At 47.8% G+C, this 19,855-nt stretch overlaps 7 protein-coding genes across 7 annotated transcripts in view; 5 read left to right on the top strand and 2 right to left on the bottom strand.

The window, feature by feature from the left end:
- Positions 1–14,351, bottom strand: part of LOC139759109 (cuticle protein 6-like) — a 29,789-nt gene extending 15,438 nt beyond the window's left edge. The window contains exon 1 of the mRNA XM_071681067.1: positions 14,335–14,351. The gene's annotated coding sequence lies outside the window, so the exon portion shown is untranslated. The remainder of the gene's footprint in view (positions 1–14,334) is intronic.
- The window catches only part of LOC139759112 (ras GTPase-activating-like protein IQGAP1), a 424,460-nt gene that overhangs the window by 167,562 nt on the left and 237,043 nt on the right, over positions 1–19,855 (bottom strand). The window lies entirely within an intron of this gene.
- LOC139759329 (uncharacterized) lies at positions 3,505–4,826 on the top strand. The gene is made up of 2 exons (XM_071681454.1): positions 3,505–3,539; positions 3,690–4,826. The coding sequence occupies exons 1-2, from the start codon at positions 3,528–3,530 to the stop codon at positions 4,530–4,532; spliced, it is 855 nt and encodes a 284-aa protein (XP_071537555.1). The 5' UTR covers positions 3,505–3,527; the 3' UTR covers positions 4,533–4,826.
- On the top strand, positions 7,033–8,280 carry LOC139759328 (uncharacterized). The gene is made up of 2 exons (XM_071681453.1): positions 7,033–7,070; positions 7,221–8,280. Exons 1-2 carry the CDS (start codon positions 7,059–7,061, stop codon positions 8,061–8,063), a joined length of 855 nt encoding a protein of 284 aa, XP_071537554.1. The 5' UTR covers positions 7,033–7,058; the 3' UTR covers positions 8,064–8,280.
- On the top strand, positions 10,551–11,875 carry LOC139759327 (uncharacterized). Its single transcript, XM_071681452.1, has 2 exons — positions 10,551–10,588; positions 10,739–11,875. Exons 1-2 carry the CDS (start codon positions 10,577–10,579, stop codon positions 11,579–11,581), a joined length of 855 nt encoding a protein of 284 aa, XP_071537553.1. The 5' UTR covers positions 10,551–10,576; the 3' UTR covers positions 11,582–11,875.
- LOC139759108 (uncharacterized) lies at positions 14,065–15,351 on the top strand. Its single transcript, XM_071681065.1, has 2 exons — positions 14,065–14,098; positions 14,249–15,351. The coding sequence occupies exons 1-2, from the start codon at positions 14,087–14,089 to the stop codon at positions 15,089–15,091; spliced, it is 855 nt and encodes a 284-aa protein (XP_071537166.1). The 5' UTR covers positions 14,065–14,086; the 3' UTR covers positions 15,092–15,351.
- On the top strand, positions 18,225–19,549 carry LOC139759325 (uncharacterized). Its single transcript, XM_071681451.1, has 2 exons — positions 18,225–18,262; positions 18,413–19,549. The coding sequence occupies exons 1-2, from the start codon at positions 18,251–18,253 to the stop codon at positions 19,253–19,255; spliced, it is 855 nt and encodes a 284-aa protein (XP_071537552.1). The 5' UTR covers positions 18,225–18,250; the 3' UTR covers positions 19,256–19,549.

Raw genomic sequence — 19,855 nt, 5'->3', positions numbered from 1 at the left:
CATCAAACCTCCTGACACTCCTATGGCACGTAGTGATCCCTGACATGATGTCCAGGGAGAGGAATTGGCCAGTCCTCCAGTTACAACGGTGGTTTCAAGTGTCGTGCCGAGACCCGGGGCGCCTCTGGCATTTTGTGTGGGTCGTCCAAGTACCTGAACGTCAAGGGTAAAGTGTGCAGGACCCATTGCCATGTGGCCAACGCCCTAGGATTCCGCATGTCCGACACTAACGTGCCTGAAGTCCCAGATGGTCTGGCCATGGCTGTCCCTGGTCCGTTCTTCCCCCCCACCTTGCCTGAATCCGTCCCTAAGGTCGCCGCCCAACACCTGCTCCTCCTGCTGCTGCTGTCGTAAACTCGTATCCCAAAAGCAGTTCTCCAGTGTGGCCGCGGACAACGCCCACCACACGGTGATAAAGAACCCCTCCCTCCCTCCCTCTCTTTTACCCTACACTCCTGTTGTCCTTGCCGCCGTCTGCAAGGCTGAGCCACCCTCATTTATACACCTAATGTTACGTTGCTCCAACGTCGTGGTCGAGGGGCCACTTAAGAGCCACAGTTCCGTTAATCCCTCCCACACAATGGAGGCATGGACGACACTTGGCTTAGAGAGGGAACTGTGGCCGGTACTATAAAACATTGAATGCTTGATTTGCTCTGAGCATCAAAACCCAAACCAGATCTGGTGATGACACTGCTATACAATATGACCGACTTAAGTTACACATGCGTAACGAAGATTTTCCTCCCTGTCTGCAGGATACTTTGACAATGCAAAAGTCTTCTGAGTTTGTGTTTTAGATCTGGTTTGATGAAAACTGAGTGCAAATTCAAGGTCTTCTCATATCAGTGAATTTCTTTTTCTCGACATTGGTGTATGAAATGCAACTAATGAATTACATATTTCAGTATGAAGTACAGTTCGGTGACCCATATGTTACACGAACACTACATAGCGTGATTAAGTAAGTCCTGTACCGACTACCTAATGTCAAAGGAAGGTGCACGGGGCTGAGAGAACACACCACAGAAGGACGCATTGCTGTCCTGAAGCATTTCCATGACCCCCTGGGAGGTAAGCATTTATGCAAGCCTAACGCCCCTCATTATCTCCTCCAACGCTAAGACAGCTGGAGCAACTCGCATGACAATACCTTCCAAGACATGAAATACAGTGATGAGAGAGTGGGGAGAGTTCCTGGATGGTGAGCAAGACTGTGGCAGCGTGTGTGGTGTTCTCACCAGTGTACTGCTCCACTACTGTACACCACATGCGACACTGTGCAACACGAACGATGCTCTATCTACACTCTGGCCAGTCACAAGACGACACTACTACACCTTGACTCGGGTGTGCTTGGCTAGCTACACCAACCCTGACTGTCATACACTCTAACAGACTCCACTCTAATATCAGTCAAGTTCCGTACGTACACTTACAACACGTACTATATTTCTATCTATTTCCCCTCTACATCTCTGATTAATGTTATCTATCGATTCATCAATATTTTTTTTTTTTGCAAGGTGATAATCAAGGGCAAGCGAGTGCCCACAACAGGGTGTGGCCGGAAGTCACATATACGTTATGTTGTTCAGAGCTGAGGATGTTGTATCCAGATGTTGTGGTCAGTGGAGGTTCTTGTTGATTATAGATCGATATATCTGGCATATGTTGGTCCAGCATAAATGGGTTTTGTGCTCAGTGTCCCACACAACTGATGGGTGTGTTGTAAACCCGTGTTACTACTAGGCACCAACCCCAATGAGAAAGGCCTAGCAATTAGCCCTGGTGAGAGAGGGTCAGAATTCAGCCATCAGCCCAGGCAAGAAAGGGCTGCACACTATCCCCAGTGGGAGAAGGGCATACACCAGCCCTCAGCGAGAGGGACATACACCAGCCCTCAGCGAGAGGGACATACACCAGCCCTCAGCTAGAGAGGGTCACACATCAGCCCTCAGCGAGAGAACGCCAGGCTGTTGGAGAAGACAGCAGAGGGCGCAATCAGGGAGCTGGTCTGGCAGGAATCACCAATGTCTCCACGTACGCCAGAGTGTCTGATTTTATGAATATATGGGAAACGCCCAACGACTTCACATCTTCACTCATTAAGAAGGAGGATAATACAGCGGTTGACAGAATGATTCCAGTGATTACAAATGGGATATAACAAGGGATCGGACGTGTGTGTGTGTGAGTGTGTGTGTGTGTGTGTGTGTGTGTGTGTGTGTGTGTGTGTGTGTGTGTGTGTGTGATTGCAGTTTCCAGCGGATGCGAGGTAGCTCCAAGAACAATCGAAGAATAGGTCTGAGTCATTCGCATCCATTCGCTAGCTGTCGTGTGTAATGCACGGAGACCACAGCCTGTATAGGTGATCTCTATATATGTGACTCAGCGTTGCTAGGCGAGCAAGTTAGGGTTCCGCCACGTATGATAATTTGAGGCCCCGCTCAGCTGAGGGTCCTGGCTCGTATTACCCTATAACACAGGACGATGTTTCAACCCACCTACGTCTCGACTGCAAAGTCTGCTGAGGAGTATTTAAAAGTTGCTAACGAATACCTCTCTTGAATTAGATCATCATCGTGAAAGCAGAAAAAATAATAAGGCAACGTTGATATTACGTACGAATACTGTCTCTAGTCTAGGTCATGGGTTTGGATCCCTCAACACCCGCCTCTCCATACTTGCAATACAGGTCCTACGCGAAGGTGAACCTGGATCCCATATTAACGCGATAAGATTCCGGGTTTTCTGACTAGTGCCACGAGAGTAGTTGACCTACGGCCCAAGGGTGACTCATGCTATGAAAATTAGGTAGTGTTCATAAGTGAAAGAAGAAGGAAATAGCGTTATTTCTTCATACCCGGATTTCTTTGCGATAAAGTTGATGATGGCAATGACCCGTCCAGGAATTATGGAGGCACATGCCTTAGCTTTCTCTCCTAAAGCAAGTTGTGTCCGATGAATGAAGAGAAATGTTGGTCTCCACATGATAATGATAAGCTGGAGAGTCTTTACCTACACAAACCACTTTACAGCAGGAGTCAAGGGGGGTATCATGACATCGCATGGAGAAAACCTGTGCCTGATTTGCCCTGAAGGACACTGGAGAGTCGGGGATGATATGGATAACACACACACGTTGATGCACATCCCTCATTGTGATGTAAGTCTTTTCGGGGCTAATAATGTTGCCCTCATGGCAGACATCATAAACCTTGTCTCAAAAACGCAGTCATCTTGCATTCCCTTAGATCTGCCATTGTTTGAAACGTATCATCTTAGAAACAATAGTATATAAGATCATGATGACATTCGACCAGGAAAATTACCTATATATACACGCAAAAAAATGGTCTATGAACTTACGGGACAATCGTGGGTGTGTGAATCCCTCCAGACCCCACCCAAGATTTTTTCTCCTGGTTTTCATCAACTATGAAGGCGAGTGAGGATGTTCCAGCTGGTATATAAGACGCAATCATAAGGGTTACCAGCAGACAGCTCCTTCCTCCTGTGTCAACATGAACGCTCTGGTGAGTTCTCTCTCTTACAGTTGCATTAATCTCAGACGCACACTGAATATGTACGCTATAGAATTATCCAAATAACGAAAGAAGTTTATACGAGTATGCTGCATTATATATGTGATACACAGTGTTAACATGAGAAATATCTTATTGCAGACAGTGTTTACTCTTGCGGCCGTTGCTGCGTGCAGCGTGGCTCAGCTGCCATGGTATCAAGGACTCTATGGTGCGCACCCCGGTCTCCACCCATGGTACAGAAGTGGCCTGCCACTCATGCCACAGCCCACCATGAAGGCTTTGGCTCCCGCTCCAATGGCTTACAACATGGCTCCCTTCGCCTCTATGGCACCTATCCATTCCCAGTACAATGCTCAAGACGAATTCGGTCAGTACTCCTTCGGCTACAACGGTGGCTTCAACGCTCGCGCTGAGACACGCGACGCCTTCGGCAATGTGCGCGGCTCATACAACTACTTGGATTCCGACGGCAAGGTGCAGACCCAGCACTACGTGGCCGATGCCCTGGGCTTCCGTGTGTCCGGAACCAACCTGCCTGAGGCTGCCGCCCCTGAATTCCTCGACTACACACAAGAAGTCGCCGCCGCTAGGGCCGACCACCTGGCCGCTCACGCTGCCAAGCCCGAACCCAAGTACATTGACTACACTCCAGAGGTCGCCACCGCAAGGGCCGATCACCAGGCCGCTCACGACGAGGCCACAGCTGCCACAGCCCCTGCCGCTCGCAAGAGGCGCTCTGTTATCATCTCCAACCCTAACTCTTTCCTCCGCTTTCCCTATGGTTTCTCTGCTCCCTTCAACTTCGCCCACCCAACCATGATGGGCTCAGCTCTTCCCTACACTGCCGGCTTCCCCACCTACGCTGGTCACCCCGCCCTCACCTACGCCTCCGCCGCCGCCGCCCCTGCTGCCCCCCTTGACGCTGAGCTCCTCCGTATTGAAAACAACCCAGAGCACGCTGTCTCCTACCGTGTGTACTAGTGGCTTACAAGAGCCAGAGTTCCGCTGTCTCCTGCTACCTGGTCTGCGTTTGTAGAGCACTTGTTATGGAGGACTTACTCTCTAGATGATAAAGACTAAACTGAAGCTTTGAACTAAATGTCTGAATCAAAATATACACAGTTTGTGATAGAATAGTTATAATGAGAGTACCACAATTCAAAGCAAGTGTTGACAAACTTTTGCGACCAAAAAGATTTTCCACAGTGTATGGAGATCATGTTGACCTGGTCTGAGGTAATTTAAGTATAATGAATAAAGAATTATCGATGATTATTTCTCGTTTCCATCAACTTGGTGTAAAAGGTTACATTACGACTATGACTTCTTTCTGACGCAGACGAGTTTCGATCAGGAAAAAACACAAGCTGTAAACATTATCCTTTTCTTACCTATATATCCTGGGATAAGTTAGGTACACATTTTATCGACCAACCCCTAGGAGTGGATGAACAGCTAGGTTGACTGTGGACCGACTGCCGCAACCAGGATCAGAACTCATGCGCTCGACCCTGGTCGGCCCGTGAATGCGTCACGGTTAGGAACGCTCACCGCCACACCACGGAAGTCCATAGAGCTTTTGACAGATACATCAAAACTGGTATATTCTCTCTCCTCATCTTCACCTCACTTATGAGATATCCTTCTGATGATATACAAGATGTGATGTGAAAGAGGACATCATTCACCAGTGTGATGTGAAGGAGGATATTTTTCATCAACGGAAAGGCTGATCGTCTAGAGACCCGCCACCAGCTCCAGCGAAAGAGGGCTATACATCAGCCCCTGTGAGTGAGAGCCAGGCATAAGCCCCAGCTAGAAAGGGCTGCACACTATCCCCAGTGAGAGAGGGCCATAAACCAGCCCTCAGCGAGATAGGGCCACACACCAGCCCTTCTGAGAGAGAGCCAGGCATAAGCCTCAGGGAGAAAGGGTCATACACTAGCCCTCAGCGAGAGAACGCCAGGCTGTTGGAGAAGACAGCAGAGGGCGCAATCAGGGAGCTGGTCTGGCAGGAATCACCAATGTCTCCACGTACGCCAGAGTGTCTGATTTTATGAATATATGGGAAACGCCCAACGACTTCACATCTTCACTCATTAAGAAGGAGGTTAATACAGCGGTTGACAGAATGATTCCAGTGATTACAAATGGGATATGACAAGGCATTGGACGTGTGTGTGTGTGTGTGTGTGTGTGTGTGTGTGTGTGTGTGTGTGTGTGTGTGTGTTTGCAGTCTCCCGCGTTTGCGAGGTAGCGCCAAGAACAATCGAAGAATAGGTCTGAGTCATTGGCATCCATTCTCTAGCTGTCGTGTGTAATGCACGGAGACCACAGCCTGTATAGGTGATCTCTATATATGTGACTGTCAGCGTTGCTAGGCGAGCAAGTTCGGGTTCCGCCACGTATGATAATTTGAGGCCCAGCTCAGCTGAGGGTCCTGGCTCGTATTACCCTATAACACAGGACGATGTTTCAACCCACCTACGTCTCGACTGCAAAGTCTGCTGAGGAGTATTTAAAAGGTGGCTAACAAATACCCTTCTTGTATTAGATCATCATCGTGAAAGCAGAAAAAATAATAAGGCAACGTTGATATTACGTACGAATACTGTCTCTAGTCTAGGTCATGGGTTTGGATCCCTCAACACCCGCCTCTCCATACTTGCAATACAGGTCCTACGCGAAGGTGAACCTGGATCCCATATTAACGCGATAAGATTCCGGGTTTTCTGACTAGTGCCACGAGAGTAGTTGACCTACGGCCCAAGGGTGACTCATGCTATGAAAATTAGATAGTGTTCATAAGTGAAAGAAGGAAATAACGCTATTTTCTCAAACCCGGATTTCTTTGCGATAAAGTTGATGATGGCAATGACCCGTCCAGGAATTATGGAGGGACATGTCTTAGCTTTCTCTTCTAAAGCAAGTTGTGTCCGATGAATGAAGAGAAATGTTGGTTTCCACATGATAATGATAAGCTGGAGAGTTTTTACCTACACAAACCACTTTACAGCAGGAGTCAAGGGGGGTATCATGACATCGCATGGAGAAAACCTGTGCCTGATTTGCCCTGAAGGACACTAGAGAGTCGGGGATGATATGAATAACACACACGTTGATGCACATCCCTCAATGTGATGTAAGTCTTTTCGGGGCTAATAATGTTGCCCTCATGGCAGACATCATAAGCCTTGTCTGAAAAACGCAGTCATCTTCCATTCCCTAAGATCTGCCTTTAACTGTTTCAAACGTATCATCTTAATATGAAAAATATATAATAAGATCATGATCACATTCGACCACCATAATTACCTACATATAGACGCAAAAAAATGGTCTATGAACTTACGGGACAATCGTGGGTATGTGAATCCCTCCAGACCCCACCCAAGATTTTTTCTCCTGGTTTTCATCAACTATGAAGGCGAGTGAGGATGTTCCAGCTGGTATATAAGACGCAATCATAAGGGTTACCAGCAGACAGCTCCTTCCTCCTGTGTCAACATGAACGCTCTGGTGAGTTCTCTCCCTTACAGTTGCATTAATCTCAGACACAAACTGAATATATACGCTATAGAATTATCCAAATAACGAGGGAAGTTTATACGAGTATGCTGCATTATATATGTGATACACAATGGTAACATGATGAATATCTTATTTCAGACAGTGTTTACTCTTGCGGCCGTTGCTGCGTGCAGCGTGGCTCAGCTGCCATGGTATCAAGGACTCTATGGTGCGCACCCCGGTCTCCACCCATGGTACAGAAGTGGTCTGCCACTCATGCCACAGCCCACCATGAAGGCTTTGGCTCCCGCTCCAATGGCTTACAACATGGCTCCCTTCGCCTCTATGGCACCTATCCATTCCCAGTACAATGCTCAGGACGAATTCGGTCAGTACTCCTTCGGCTACAACGGTGGCTTCAACGCTCGCGCTGAGACACGCGACGCCTTCGGCAATGTGCGCGGCTCATACAACTACTTGGATTCCGACGGCAAGGTGCAGACCCAGCACTACGTGGCCGATGCCCTGGGCTTCCGTGTGTCCGGAACCAACCTGCCTGAGGCTGCCGCCCCTGAATTCCTCGACTACACACAAGAAGTCGCCGCCGCTAGGGCCGACCACCTGGCCGCTCACGCTGCCAAGCCCGAACCCAAGTACATTGACTACACTCCAGAGGTCGCCACCGCAAGGGCCGATCACCAGGCCGCTCACGACGAGGCCACAGCTGCCACAGCCCCTGCCGCTCGTAAGAGGCGCTCTGTTATCATCTCCAACCCCAACTCTTTCCTCCGCTTTCCCTATGGTTTCTCTGCTCCCTTCAACTTCGCCCACCCAACCATGATGGGCTCAGCTCTTCCCTACACTGCCGGCTTACCCACCTACGCTGGTCATCCCGCCCTCACCTACGCCTCCGCCGCCGCCGCCCCTGCTGCCCCCCTTGACGCTGAGCTCCTCCGTATTGAAAACAACCCAGAGCACGCTGTCTCCTACCGTGTGTACTAGTGGCTTACAAGAGCCAGAGTTCCGCTGTCTCCTGCTACCTGGTCTGCGTTTGTAGAGCACTTGTTATGGAGGACTTACTCTCTAGATGATAAAGACTAAACTGAAGCTTTGAACTAAATGTCTGAAACAAAATATACACAGTTTGTGATAGAATAGTTATAATGAGAGTACCACAATTCAAAACAAGTGTTGACAAACTTTTGCGACCAAAAAGATTTTCCTCAGTGTATGGAGATCATGTTGACCTGGTCTGAGGTAATTTAAGTATAATGAATAAAGAATTATCGATGATTATTTCTCGTTTCCATCAACTTGGTGTAAAAGGTTACATTACGACTATGACTTCTCTCTGACGCAGACGAGTTTCGATCAGGAAAAAACACAAGCTGTAAACATTATCCTTTTCTTACCTATATATCCTGGGATAAGTTAGGTACACATTTTATCGACCAACCCCTAGGAGTGGATGAACAGCTAGGTTGACTGTGGACCGACTGCCGCAACCAGGATCAGAACTCATGCGCTCGACCCTGGTCGGCCCGTGAATGCGTCACGGTTAGGAACGCTCACCGCCACACCAAGGAAGTCCATAAAGCTTTTTATAGACACATCAAACCTGGTATATTCTCTCTCCTCATCTTCACCTCACTTATGAGATATCCTTCTGATGATATACAAGATGTGATGTGAAAGAGGACATCATTCACCAGTGTGATGTGAAGGAGGATATTTTTCATCAACGAAAAGGTTGATCGTCTAGAGACCCGCCACCGGCTCAAGCGAAAGAGGGCCATACATCAGCCCCTGTGAGAGAGAGTCATGCATAAGCCCCAGCTAGAAAGGGCTGCACACTATCCCCAGTGAGAGAGGGCCATAAACCAGCCCTCAGCGAGATAGGGCCACACACCAGCCCTTGTGAGAGTGAGAGCCAGGCATAAGCCTCAGGGAGAAAGGGTCATACACTATCCCTCAGCGAGAGAGCGCCAGGCTGTTTGAGAAGACAGCAGAAGGCGCAATCAGGGAGCTGGTCTGGCAGGAATCACCAATGTCTCCACGTACGCCAGTGTCTGATTTTATGAAGATATGGGAAACGCCCAACGACTTCACATCTTCACTCATTAAGAAGGAGGATAATACAGCGGTTGACAGAATGATTCCAGTGATTACAAATGGGATATAACAAGGGATCGGACGTGTGTGTGTGTGTGTGTGTGTGTGTGTGTGTGTGTGTGTGTGTGTGATTGCAGTTTCCAGCGGATGCGAAGTAGCTCCAAGAACAATCGAAGAATAGGTCTGAGTCATTGGCATCCATTCGCTAGCTGTCGTGTGTAATGCACGGAGACCACAGCCTGTATAGGTGATCTCTATATATGTGACTCAGCGTTGCTAGGCGAGCAAGTTAGGGTTCCGCCACGTATGATAATTTGAGGCCCAGCTCAGCTGAGGGTCCTGGCTCGTATTACCCTATAACACAGGACGATGTTTCAACCCTCCTACGTCTCGACTGCAAAGTCTGCTGAGGAGTATTTAAAAGTTGCTAACGAATACCTCTCTTGAATTAGATCATCATCGTGAAAGCAGAAAAAATAATAAGGCAACGTTGATATTACGTACGAATACTGTCTCTAGTCTAGGTCATGGGTTTGGATCCCTCAACACCCGCCTCTCCATACTTGCAATACAGGTTCTACGCGAAGGTGAACCTGGATCCCATATTAACGCGATAAGATTCCGGGTTTTCTGACTAGTGCCACGAGAGTAGTTGACCTACGGCCCAAGGGTGACTCATGCTATGAAAATTAGATAGTGTTCATAAGTGAAAGAAGAAGGAAATAACGCTATTTTTTCAAACCCCGATTTCTTTGCGATAAAGTTGATGATGGCAATGACCCGTCCAGGAATTATGGAGGGACATGTCTTAGCTTTCTCTTCTAAAGCAAGTTGTGTCCGATGAATGAAGAGAAATGTTGGTTTCCACATGATAATGATAAGCTGGAGAGTCTTTACCTACACAAACCACTTTACAGCAGGAGTCAAGGGGGGTATCATGACATCGCATGGAGAAAACCTGTGCCTGATTTGCCCTGAAGGACACTGGAGAGTCGGGGATGATATGGATAACACACACACGTTGATGCACATCCCTCATTGTGATGTAAGTCTTTTCGGGGCTAATAATGTTGCCCTCATGGCAGACATCATAAACCTTGTCTCAAAAACGCAGTCATCTTGCATTCCCTTAGATCTGCCATTGTTTGAAACGTATCATCTTAGAAACAATAGTATATAAGATCATGATGACATTCGACCAGGAAAATTACCTATATATACACGCAAAAAAATGGTCTATGAACTTACGGGACAATCGTGGGTATGTGAATCCCTCCAGACCCCACCCAAGATTTTTTCTCCTGGTTTTCATCAACTATGAAGGCGAGTGAGGATGTTCCAGCTGGTATATAAGACGCAATCATAAGGGTTACCAGCAGACAGCTCCTTCCTCCTGTGTCAACATGAACGCTCTGGTGAGTTCTCTCTCTTACAGTTGCATTAATCTCAGACGCACACTGAATATGTACGCTATAGAATTATCCAAATAACGAAAGAAGTTTATACGAGTATGCTGCATTATATATGTGATACACAGTGTTAACATGAGAAATATCTTATTGCAGACAGTGTTTACTCTTGCGGCCGTTGCTGCGTGCAGCGTGGCTCAGCTGCCATGGTATCAAGGACTCTATGGTGCGCACCCCGGTCTCCACCCATGGTACAGAAGTGGCCTGCCACTCATGCCACAGCCCACCATGAAGGCTTTGGCTCCCGCTCCAATGGCTTACAACATGGCTCCCTTCGCCTCTATGGCACCTATCCATTCCCAGTACAATGCTCAAGATGAATTCGGTCAGTACTCCTTCGGCTACAACGGTGGCTTCAACGCTCGCGCTGAGACACGCGACGCCTTCGGCAATGTGCGCGGCTCATACAACTACTTGGATTCCGACGGCAAGGTGCAGACCCAGCACTACGTGGCCGATGCCCTGGGCTTCCGTGTGTCCGGAACAAACCTGCCTGAGGCTGCCGCCCCTGAATTCCTCGACTACACACAAGAAGTCGCCGCCGCTAGGGCCGACCACCTGGCCGCTCACGCTGCCAAGCCCGAACCCAAGTACATTGACTACACTCCAGAGGTCGCCACCGCCAGGGCCGATCACCAGGCCGCTCACGACGAGGCCACAGCTGCCACAGCCCCTGCCGCTCGCAAGAGGCGCTCTGTTATCATCTCCAACCCCAACTCTTTCCTCCGCTTTCCCTATGGTTTCTCTGCTCCCTTCAACTTCGCCCACCCAACCATGATGGGCTCAGCTCTTCCCTATACTGCCGGCTTCCCCACCTACGCTGGTCACCCCGCCCTCACCTACGCCTCCGCCGCCGCCGCTCCTGCTGCCCCCCTTGACGCTGAGCTCCTCCGTATTGAAAACAACCCAGAGCACGCTGTCTCCTACCGTGTGTACTAGTGGCTTACAAGAGCCAGAGTTCCGCTGTCTCCTGCTACCTGGTCTACGTTTGTAGAGCACTTGTTATGGAGGACTTACTCTCTAGATGATAAAGACTAAACTGAAGCTTTGAACTAAATGTCTGAATCAAAATATACACAGTTTGTGATAGAATAGTTATAATGAGAGTACCACAATTCAAAGCAAGTGTTGACAAACTTTTGCGACCAAAAAGATTTTCCACAGTGTATGGAGATCATGTTGACCTGGTCTGAGGTAATTTAAGTATAATGAATAAAGAATTATCGATGATTATTTCTCGTTTCCATCAACTTGGTGTAAAAGGTTACATTACGACTATGACTTCTCTCTGACGCAGACGAGTTTCGATCAGGAAAAAACACAAGCTGTAAACATTATCCTTTTCTTACCTATATATCCTGGGATAAGTTAGGTACACATTTTATCGACCAACCCCTAGGAGTGGATGAACAGCTAGGTTGACTGTGGACCGACTGCCGCAACCAGAATTAGAACTCATGCGCTCGACCCCGGGAGGCCCGTAAATGCGTCATGGTGAGAAACGCTAACCACCACACCACGGAAGTCCATAAAGCTTTTTATAGACACATCAAACCTGGTATATTCTCTCTCCTCATCTTCACCTCACTTATGAGATATCCTTCTGATGATATATAAGATGTGATGTGAAAGAGGACATCATTCACCAGTGTGATGTGAAGGAGGATATTTTTCATCAACGGAAAGGTTGATCGTCTAGAGACCCGCCACCAACTAAAGCGAAAGAGGGCCATACATCAGCCCCTGTGAGTGAGAGCCAGGCATAAGCCCCAGCTAGAAAGGGCTGCACACTATCCCCAGTGAGAGAGGGCCATAAACCAGCCCTCAGCGAGATAGGGCCACACACCAGCCCTTCTGAGATAGAGCCAGGCATAAGCCTCAGGGAGAAAGGGTCATACACTAGCCCTCAGCGAGAGAACGCCAGGCTGTTGGAGAAGACAGCAGAGGGTGCAATCAGGGAGCTGGTCTGGCAGGAATCACCAATGTCTCCACGTACGCCAGAGTGTCTGATTTTATGAATATATAGGAAACGCCCAACGACTTCACATCTTCACTCATTAAGAAGGAGGTTAATACAGCGGTTGACAGAATGATTCCAGTGATTACAAATGGGTTATGACAAGGGATCGGACGTGTGTGTGTGTGTGTGTGTGTGTGTGTGTGTATTTGCAGTTTCCAGCGGTTGCGAAGTAGCTCCAAGAACAATCGAAGAATAGGTCTGAGTCATTGGCATCCATTCTCTAGCTGTCGTGTGTAATGCACGGAGACCACAGCCAGTATAGGTGATCTCTATATATGTGACTCAGCGTTGCTAGGCGAGCAAGTCGGGTTCCGTCACGTATGATAATTTGAGGTCCAGCTCAGCTGAGGGTCCTGGCTCGTATTACCCCATAACACAGGACGATGTTTCAACCCACCTACGTCTCGACTACAAAGTCTGCTGAGGAGTATTTAAAAGTTGCTAACGAATACCTCTCTTGAATTAGATCATCATCGTGAAAGCAGAAAAAATAATAAGGCAACGTTGATATTACGTACGAATACTGTCTCTAGTCTAGGTCATGGGTTTGGATCCCTCAACGCCCGCCTCTCCATACTTGCAATACAGGTCCTACGCGAAGGTGAACCTGGATCCCATATTAACGCGATAAGATTCCGGGTTTTCTGACTAGTGCCACGAGAGTAGTTGACCTACGGCCCAAGGGTGACTCATGCTATGAAAATTAGGTAGTGTTCATAAGTGAAAGAAAGAAGGAAATAGGGCTTTTTTTCATATCCCAATTTCTTTGCGATAAAGTTGATGACGGCAATGACCCGTCCAGGAATTATGGAGGGACATGCCTTAGCTTTCTCTTCTAAAGCAAGTTTTGTCTGATGAATGAAGAGAAATGTTGGTTTCGACATGATAATGATAAGCTGGAGAGTCTTTACCTACACAAACCACTTTACAGCAGGAGCCAAGGGGGGTATCATCACATCGCATGGAGAAAACCTGTGCCTGATTTGCCCTGAAGGGTACTAGAGAGTCAGGGATGATATGGATAACACACACACGTTGATGCACATCCCTCATTGTGATGTAAGTCTTTTCGGGGCTAATAATGTTGCCCTCATGGCAGACATCATAAGCCTTGTCTCAAAAACGCAGTCATCTTGCATTCCCTAAGATCTGCCTTTAACTGTTTCAAACGTATCATCTTAATATGAAAAATATATAATAAGATCATGATCACATTCGACCACCATAATTACCTACATATAGACGCAAAAAAATGGTCTATGAACTTACGGGACAATCGTGGGTATGTGAATCCCTCCAGACCCCACCCAAGATTTTTTCTCCTGGTTTTCATCAACTATGAAGGCGAGTGAGGATGTTCCAGCTGGTATATAAGACGCAATCATAAGGGTTACCAGCAGACAGCTCCTTCCTCCTGTGTCAACATGAACGCTCTGGTGAGTTCTCTCCCTTACAGTTGCATTAATCTCAGACACAAACTGAATATATACGCTATAGAATTATCCAAATAACGAAAGAAGTTTATACGAGTATTCTGCATTATATATGTAATACACAGTGGTAACATGAGGAATATCTTATTGCAGACAGTGTTTACTCTTGCGGCCGTTGCTGCGTGCAGCGTGGCTCAGCTGCCATGGTATCAAGGACTCTATGGTGCCCATCCCGGTCTCCACTCATGGTACAGAAGTGGTCTGCCACTCATGCCACAGCCCACCATGAAGGCTTTGGCTGCCGCTCCTATGGCTTACAACATGGCTCCCTTCGCCTCCATGGCACCTATCCATTCCCAGTACAATGCTCAGGACGAATTCGGTCAGTACTCCTTCGGCTACAACGGTGGCTTCAACGCTCGCGCTGAGACACGCGACGCCTTTGGCAATGTGCGCGGCTCATACAACTACGTGGATTCCGACGGCAAGGTGCAGACCCAGCACTACGTGGCCGATGCCCTGGGCTTCCGTGTGTCCGGCACCAACCTGCCTGAGGCTGCCGCCCCTGAATTCCTCGACTACACACAAGAAGTCGCCGCCGCTAGGGCCGACCACCTGGCCGCTCACGCTGCCAAGCCCGAACCCAAGTACATTGACTACACTCCAGAGGTCGCCACCGCCAGGGCCGATCACCAGGCCGCTCACGACGAGGCCACAGCTGCCACAGCCCCTGCCGCTCGCAAGAGGCGCTCTGTTATCATCTCCAACTCCAACTCTTTCCTCCGCTTTCCCTATGGCTTCTCTGCTCCATTCAACTTCGCCCACCCAACCATGATGGGCTCAGCTCTTCCCTACACTGCCGGCTTCCCCACCTACGCTGGTCACCCCGCCCTCACCTACGCCTCCGCCGCCGCCGCCCCTGCTGCCCCCCTTGACGCTGAGCTCCTCCGTATTGAAAACAACCCAGAACACGCTGTCTCCTACCGTGTGTACTAGTGGCTTACAAGAGCCAGAGTTCCGCTGTCTCCTGCTACCTGGTCTACGTTTGTAGAGCACTTGTTATGGAGGACTTACTCTCTAGATGATAAAGACTATACTGAAGCTTTGAACTAAATGTGTGAATCAAAATATAAACAGTTTGTGATAGAATAGTTATAATGAGAGTACCAGAGTTCAAAGCAAGTGTTGACAAACTTTTGCGACCAAAAAGATTTTCCACAGTGTATGGAGATCATGTTGACCTGGTCTGAGGTAATTTAAGTATAATGAATAAAAAATTATCGATGATTATTTCTCGTTTCCATCAACTTGGTGTAAAAGGTTACATTACGACTATGACTTCTCTCTGACGCAGACGAGTTTCGATCAGGAAAAAACACAAGCTGTAAACATTATCCTTTTCTTACATATATATCCTAGCCTAAGTTAGGTACACATTTTATCGACCAACCCCTAGGAGTGGATGAACAGCTAGGTTGACTGTGGACCAACTACCGCAACCAGGATTAGAACTCATGCGCTCGACCCTGGTCGGCCCGTGAATGCGTCACGGTTAGGAACGCTAACCGCCACACCACGGAAGTCCATAGAGCTTTTAATAGACACATCAAACCTGGTATATTCTCTCTCCTCCTCTTCACCTCACTTATGAGATATCCTTCTCATGATGTACAAGATGGCATTCTTGATATAAAGGGGACCTGAAATTCAGAACTCATGGGAACTTTGAGGTAGTTATTATGGAATGAATATTCTAACATCAGGCAAGAAATGACGCCAAAACTAACTATAGATGAGTGAGAGTGGCTGGTGGGAGCGGCTGGTGTTTCTAGAACGTAATAGACGGTCAGGTATGGATACGCGGTCAATGAAGTGAATGCATCAGCAGTTTGGTGTACTGTGAGGGACGAGAGTTGTGGTCAATGCGTCTAATACATTACGTCCAGAGAGGAGGAATCCACTCGATCACTCAGCTGTAAAAGCGCCTGATGAAAAGGCGTGTGTGTGTGTGTGTGTGTGTGTGTGTGTGTGTGTGTGTGTGTTCGAAAGCAATCCTGTTAATGAAAGAGTACTTCGCCTTACTCGAGGTAAAGAGTTTTCCCATGAGTCTGCACTCATTGCTATGAGTGAAATCAGGCGAATCAAGCCTTGCGTAGCTTGTTAGACAAAGTCTCTCATACTGGTGAATATCTGTGTGTGATCCACCTCTTAACTCTCTCTTTCCCAGGCTAAATCAATCTAAGTTACATAGTAGGCTGTCATAGGATTTGTTTCTCAGTCCGGGAATCATCTCTGTAGCCAAGCGCTGTACTCTCTCCAGTCTGCGTCTTACTTCAAGCAGGTGTAAACAAAACTGAGCACAATATTCCTGGTGGAGAGTCATCGGTCAGTGAACTGCAAAGAGTGAGGATGGTTTCCCTGACCTTAAATATCGAAAACTTTGCTCATATGTCCAAGAAATTTTGTTCACTCTTTTCACTGCTTGTATGCACTGCTTGCGTGGCTTTAGGTCACCAGAGATTACTTCGTCCATCTTTCAAAACAAGTAATTCAGTCAGAAGTGTTCTCAACACCGCCTAATCAATGACTACTGCTCTGAACATCGTCCAATCAATGAACACTGTTCTCAACATCGTCCAATCAATGAGCACTGTTCTCAACATCGTCCAATCAATGACCACTGCTCTCAACATCGTCCAATCAATGACCACTGCTCTCAACATCGTCCAATCAATAAGCAATGCTCTCAACATCGTCCAATCAATGAGCGTTGCTTTCAACATTGTCCCGTCAATGAGCGTTGCTTTCAACATCGTCCCGTCAATAAGGCTTGCTCTCAACATCCTTCATCCAGCAGGCACTTCCCTCACTCCCCTTCATCCAGCAAGCCCTTCCCTCGCTCCCCTTCATCCAGCAAGCAATGTGTCAACAACACTCTTTCAAGCCTGTGCTAACCTCCCTCATCACAGTTCACCTCGCTAGCATCGCTGTGAACAATAACAATACGGCCTTCCATTTACAGGTGACCATACCAAGGACGTATGGGATGAACTGCTTCCATATAACAGAGGACAGGGTGGGGAACCCTGGACAGCCACTCCTAAGCGACCATGGTCAGCGGCGACTACAGAAAAAGTGAATGGGGCAAAGCCGGTATGGTCAGGTATGGACGAGTCGTGGCCTTGACATTTGAAAGGCATTCTGCACCACACAATGACGGCAGTCGTGGTACAGGTGAAAGAAAATAAAGTAAAGAAGACGAGGTTGCCAAAAAAAAAAAAAAAAAAGAAAAAAAGATCACACAGAGGAGAAGTTCAATCTTTCTGAGGAAAATCCTCTAAACGTAGCAAGAACACTTTACGATCGAGTCTAAGAGATTCCGGGCTTTCTGACTAGTGCCAAGAGAGCAGTTGATCTATGGCCCAAGGGTGACTCATGCTATGAAAATTTGATAAGTGAAAGAAGAAGGAAATAGCGCTATTTTTTCATACCCCAATTTCTTTGCGATAAAGTTGATGATGGCAATGATCCGTCCAGGAATTATGGAGGGACATGCCTTAGCTTTCTCTCCTAAAGCAAGTTGTGTCCGATGAATGAAGAGAAACGTTGGTGTCCACATGATAATGATAAGTTGGAGAGTCTTTATTTACACAGACCGGTTTACTGCAGGAGTCAAGGGCGGTATCATCACATCGCATGGAGAAAACCTGTGCCTGATTTGCCCTGAAGTTCACTGGAGAGTCAGGGATGATATGAATAACACACACGCTGATGCACATCCCTCATTGTGATGTAAGTCTTTGCAGGGTTAATAATGTTGCCCTCATGGCAGACATCATAAACCTTGTCTCAAAAACGTAGTCATCTTGCATTCCTTAAGATCTGCCTTTAACTGTTTGAAACGGATCATCTTAGAAACAATAGTAAATAAAATCATGATCACATTCGACCACCATAATTACCTAAAATATAGACGCAAAAAAATGGTCTATGAACTTACGGGACAATCGTGGGTATGTGAATCCCTCCAGACCCCACCCAAGATTTTTTCTCCTGGTTTTCATCAACTATGAAGGCGAGTGAGGATGTTCCAGCTAGTATATAAGACGCAATCATAAGGGTTACCAGCAGACAGCTCCTTCCTCCTGTGTCAACATGAACGCTCTGGTGAGTTCTCTCCCTTACAGTTGCATTAATCTCAGACACAAACTGAATATATACGCTATAGAATTATCCAAATAACGAAAGAAGTTTATACGAGTATGCTGCATTATATATGTAATACACAGTGGTAACATGAGAAATATCTTATTACAGACAGTGTTTACTCTTGCGGCCGTTGCTGCGTGCAGCGTGGCTCAGCTACCATGGTATCAAGGACTCTATGGTGCCCACCCCGGTCTCCACTCATGGTACAGAAGTGGTCTGCCACTCATGCCACAGCCCACCATGAAGGCTTTGGCTCCCGCTCCAATGGCTTACAACATGGCTCCCTTCGCCTCCATGGCACCTATCCATTCCCAGTACAATGCTCAGGACGAATTCGGCCAGTACTCCTTCGGCTACAACGGTGGCTTCAACGCTCGCGCTGAGACACGTGACGCCTTCGGCAATGTGCGCGGCTCATACAACTACGTGGATTCCGACGGAAAGGTGCAGACCCAGCACTACGTGGCCGATGCCCTGGGCTTCCGTGTGTCCGGCACCAACCTGCCTGAGGCTGCCGCCCCTGAATTCCTCGACTACACACAAGAAGTCGCCGCCGCTAGGGCCGACCACCTGGCCGCTCACGCTGCCAAGCCCGAACCCAAGTACATTGACTACACTCCAGAGGTCGCCACCGCAAGGGCCGATCACCAGGCCGCTCACGACGAGGCCACAGCTGCCACAGCCCCTGCCGCTCGCAAGAGGCGCTCTGTTATCATCTCCAACCCCAACTCTTTCCTCCGCTTTCCCTATGGTCTCTCTACTCCCTTCAACTTCGCTCACCCAACCATGATGGGCTCAGCTCTTCCCTATACTGCCGGCTTCCCCACCTACGCTGGTCACCCCGCCCTCACCTACGCCTCCGTCGCCGCCGCCCCTGCTGCCCCCCTTGACGCTGAGCTCCTCCGTATTGAAAACAACCCAGAGCACGCTGTCTCCTACCGTGTGTACTAGTGGCTTACAAGAGCCAGAGTTCCGCTGTCTCCTGCTACCTGGTCTACGTTTGTAGAGCACTTGTTATGGAGGACTTACTCTCTAGATGATAAAGACTAAACTGAAGCTTTGAACTAAATGTGTGAATCAACATATAAACAGTTTGTGATAGAATAGTTATAATGAGAGTACCACAATTCAAAACAAGTGTTGACAAACTTTTGCGACCAAAAAGATTTTCCACAGCGTATGGAGATCATGTTGACCTGGTCTGAGGTAATTTAAGTATAATGAATAAAGAATTATCGATGATTATTTCTCGTTTCCATCAACTTGGTGTAAAAGGTTACATTACGACTATGACTTCTCTATGACGCAGACGAGTTTCGATCAGGAAAAAACACAAGCTGTAAACATTACCCTTTTCTTACATATATATCCTAGGCTAAGTTAGGTACACATTTTATCGACCAACCCCTGGGAGTGGATGAACAGCTAGGTTGACTGTGAACCAACTACCGCAACCAGGATTAGAACTAATGCGCTCGACCCTGGTCGGCCCGTGAATGCGGCACGGTTAGGAACGCTCACCGCCACACCACAGAAGTCCATAAAGCTTTT

Source organism: Panulirus ornatus, chromosome 32, assembly GCF_036320965.1.
Source record: "Panulirus ornatus isolate Po-2019 chromosome 32, ASM3632096v1, whole genome shotgun sequence".
NCBI lineage: Eukaryota > Metazoa > Arthropoda > Malacostraca > Decapoda > Palinuridae > Panulirus > Panulirus ornatus.
This window is presented reverse-complemented; position numbering and strand designations above follow the sequence as displayed.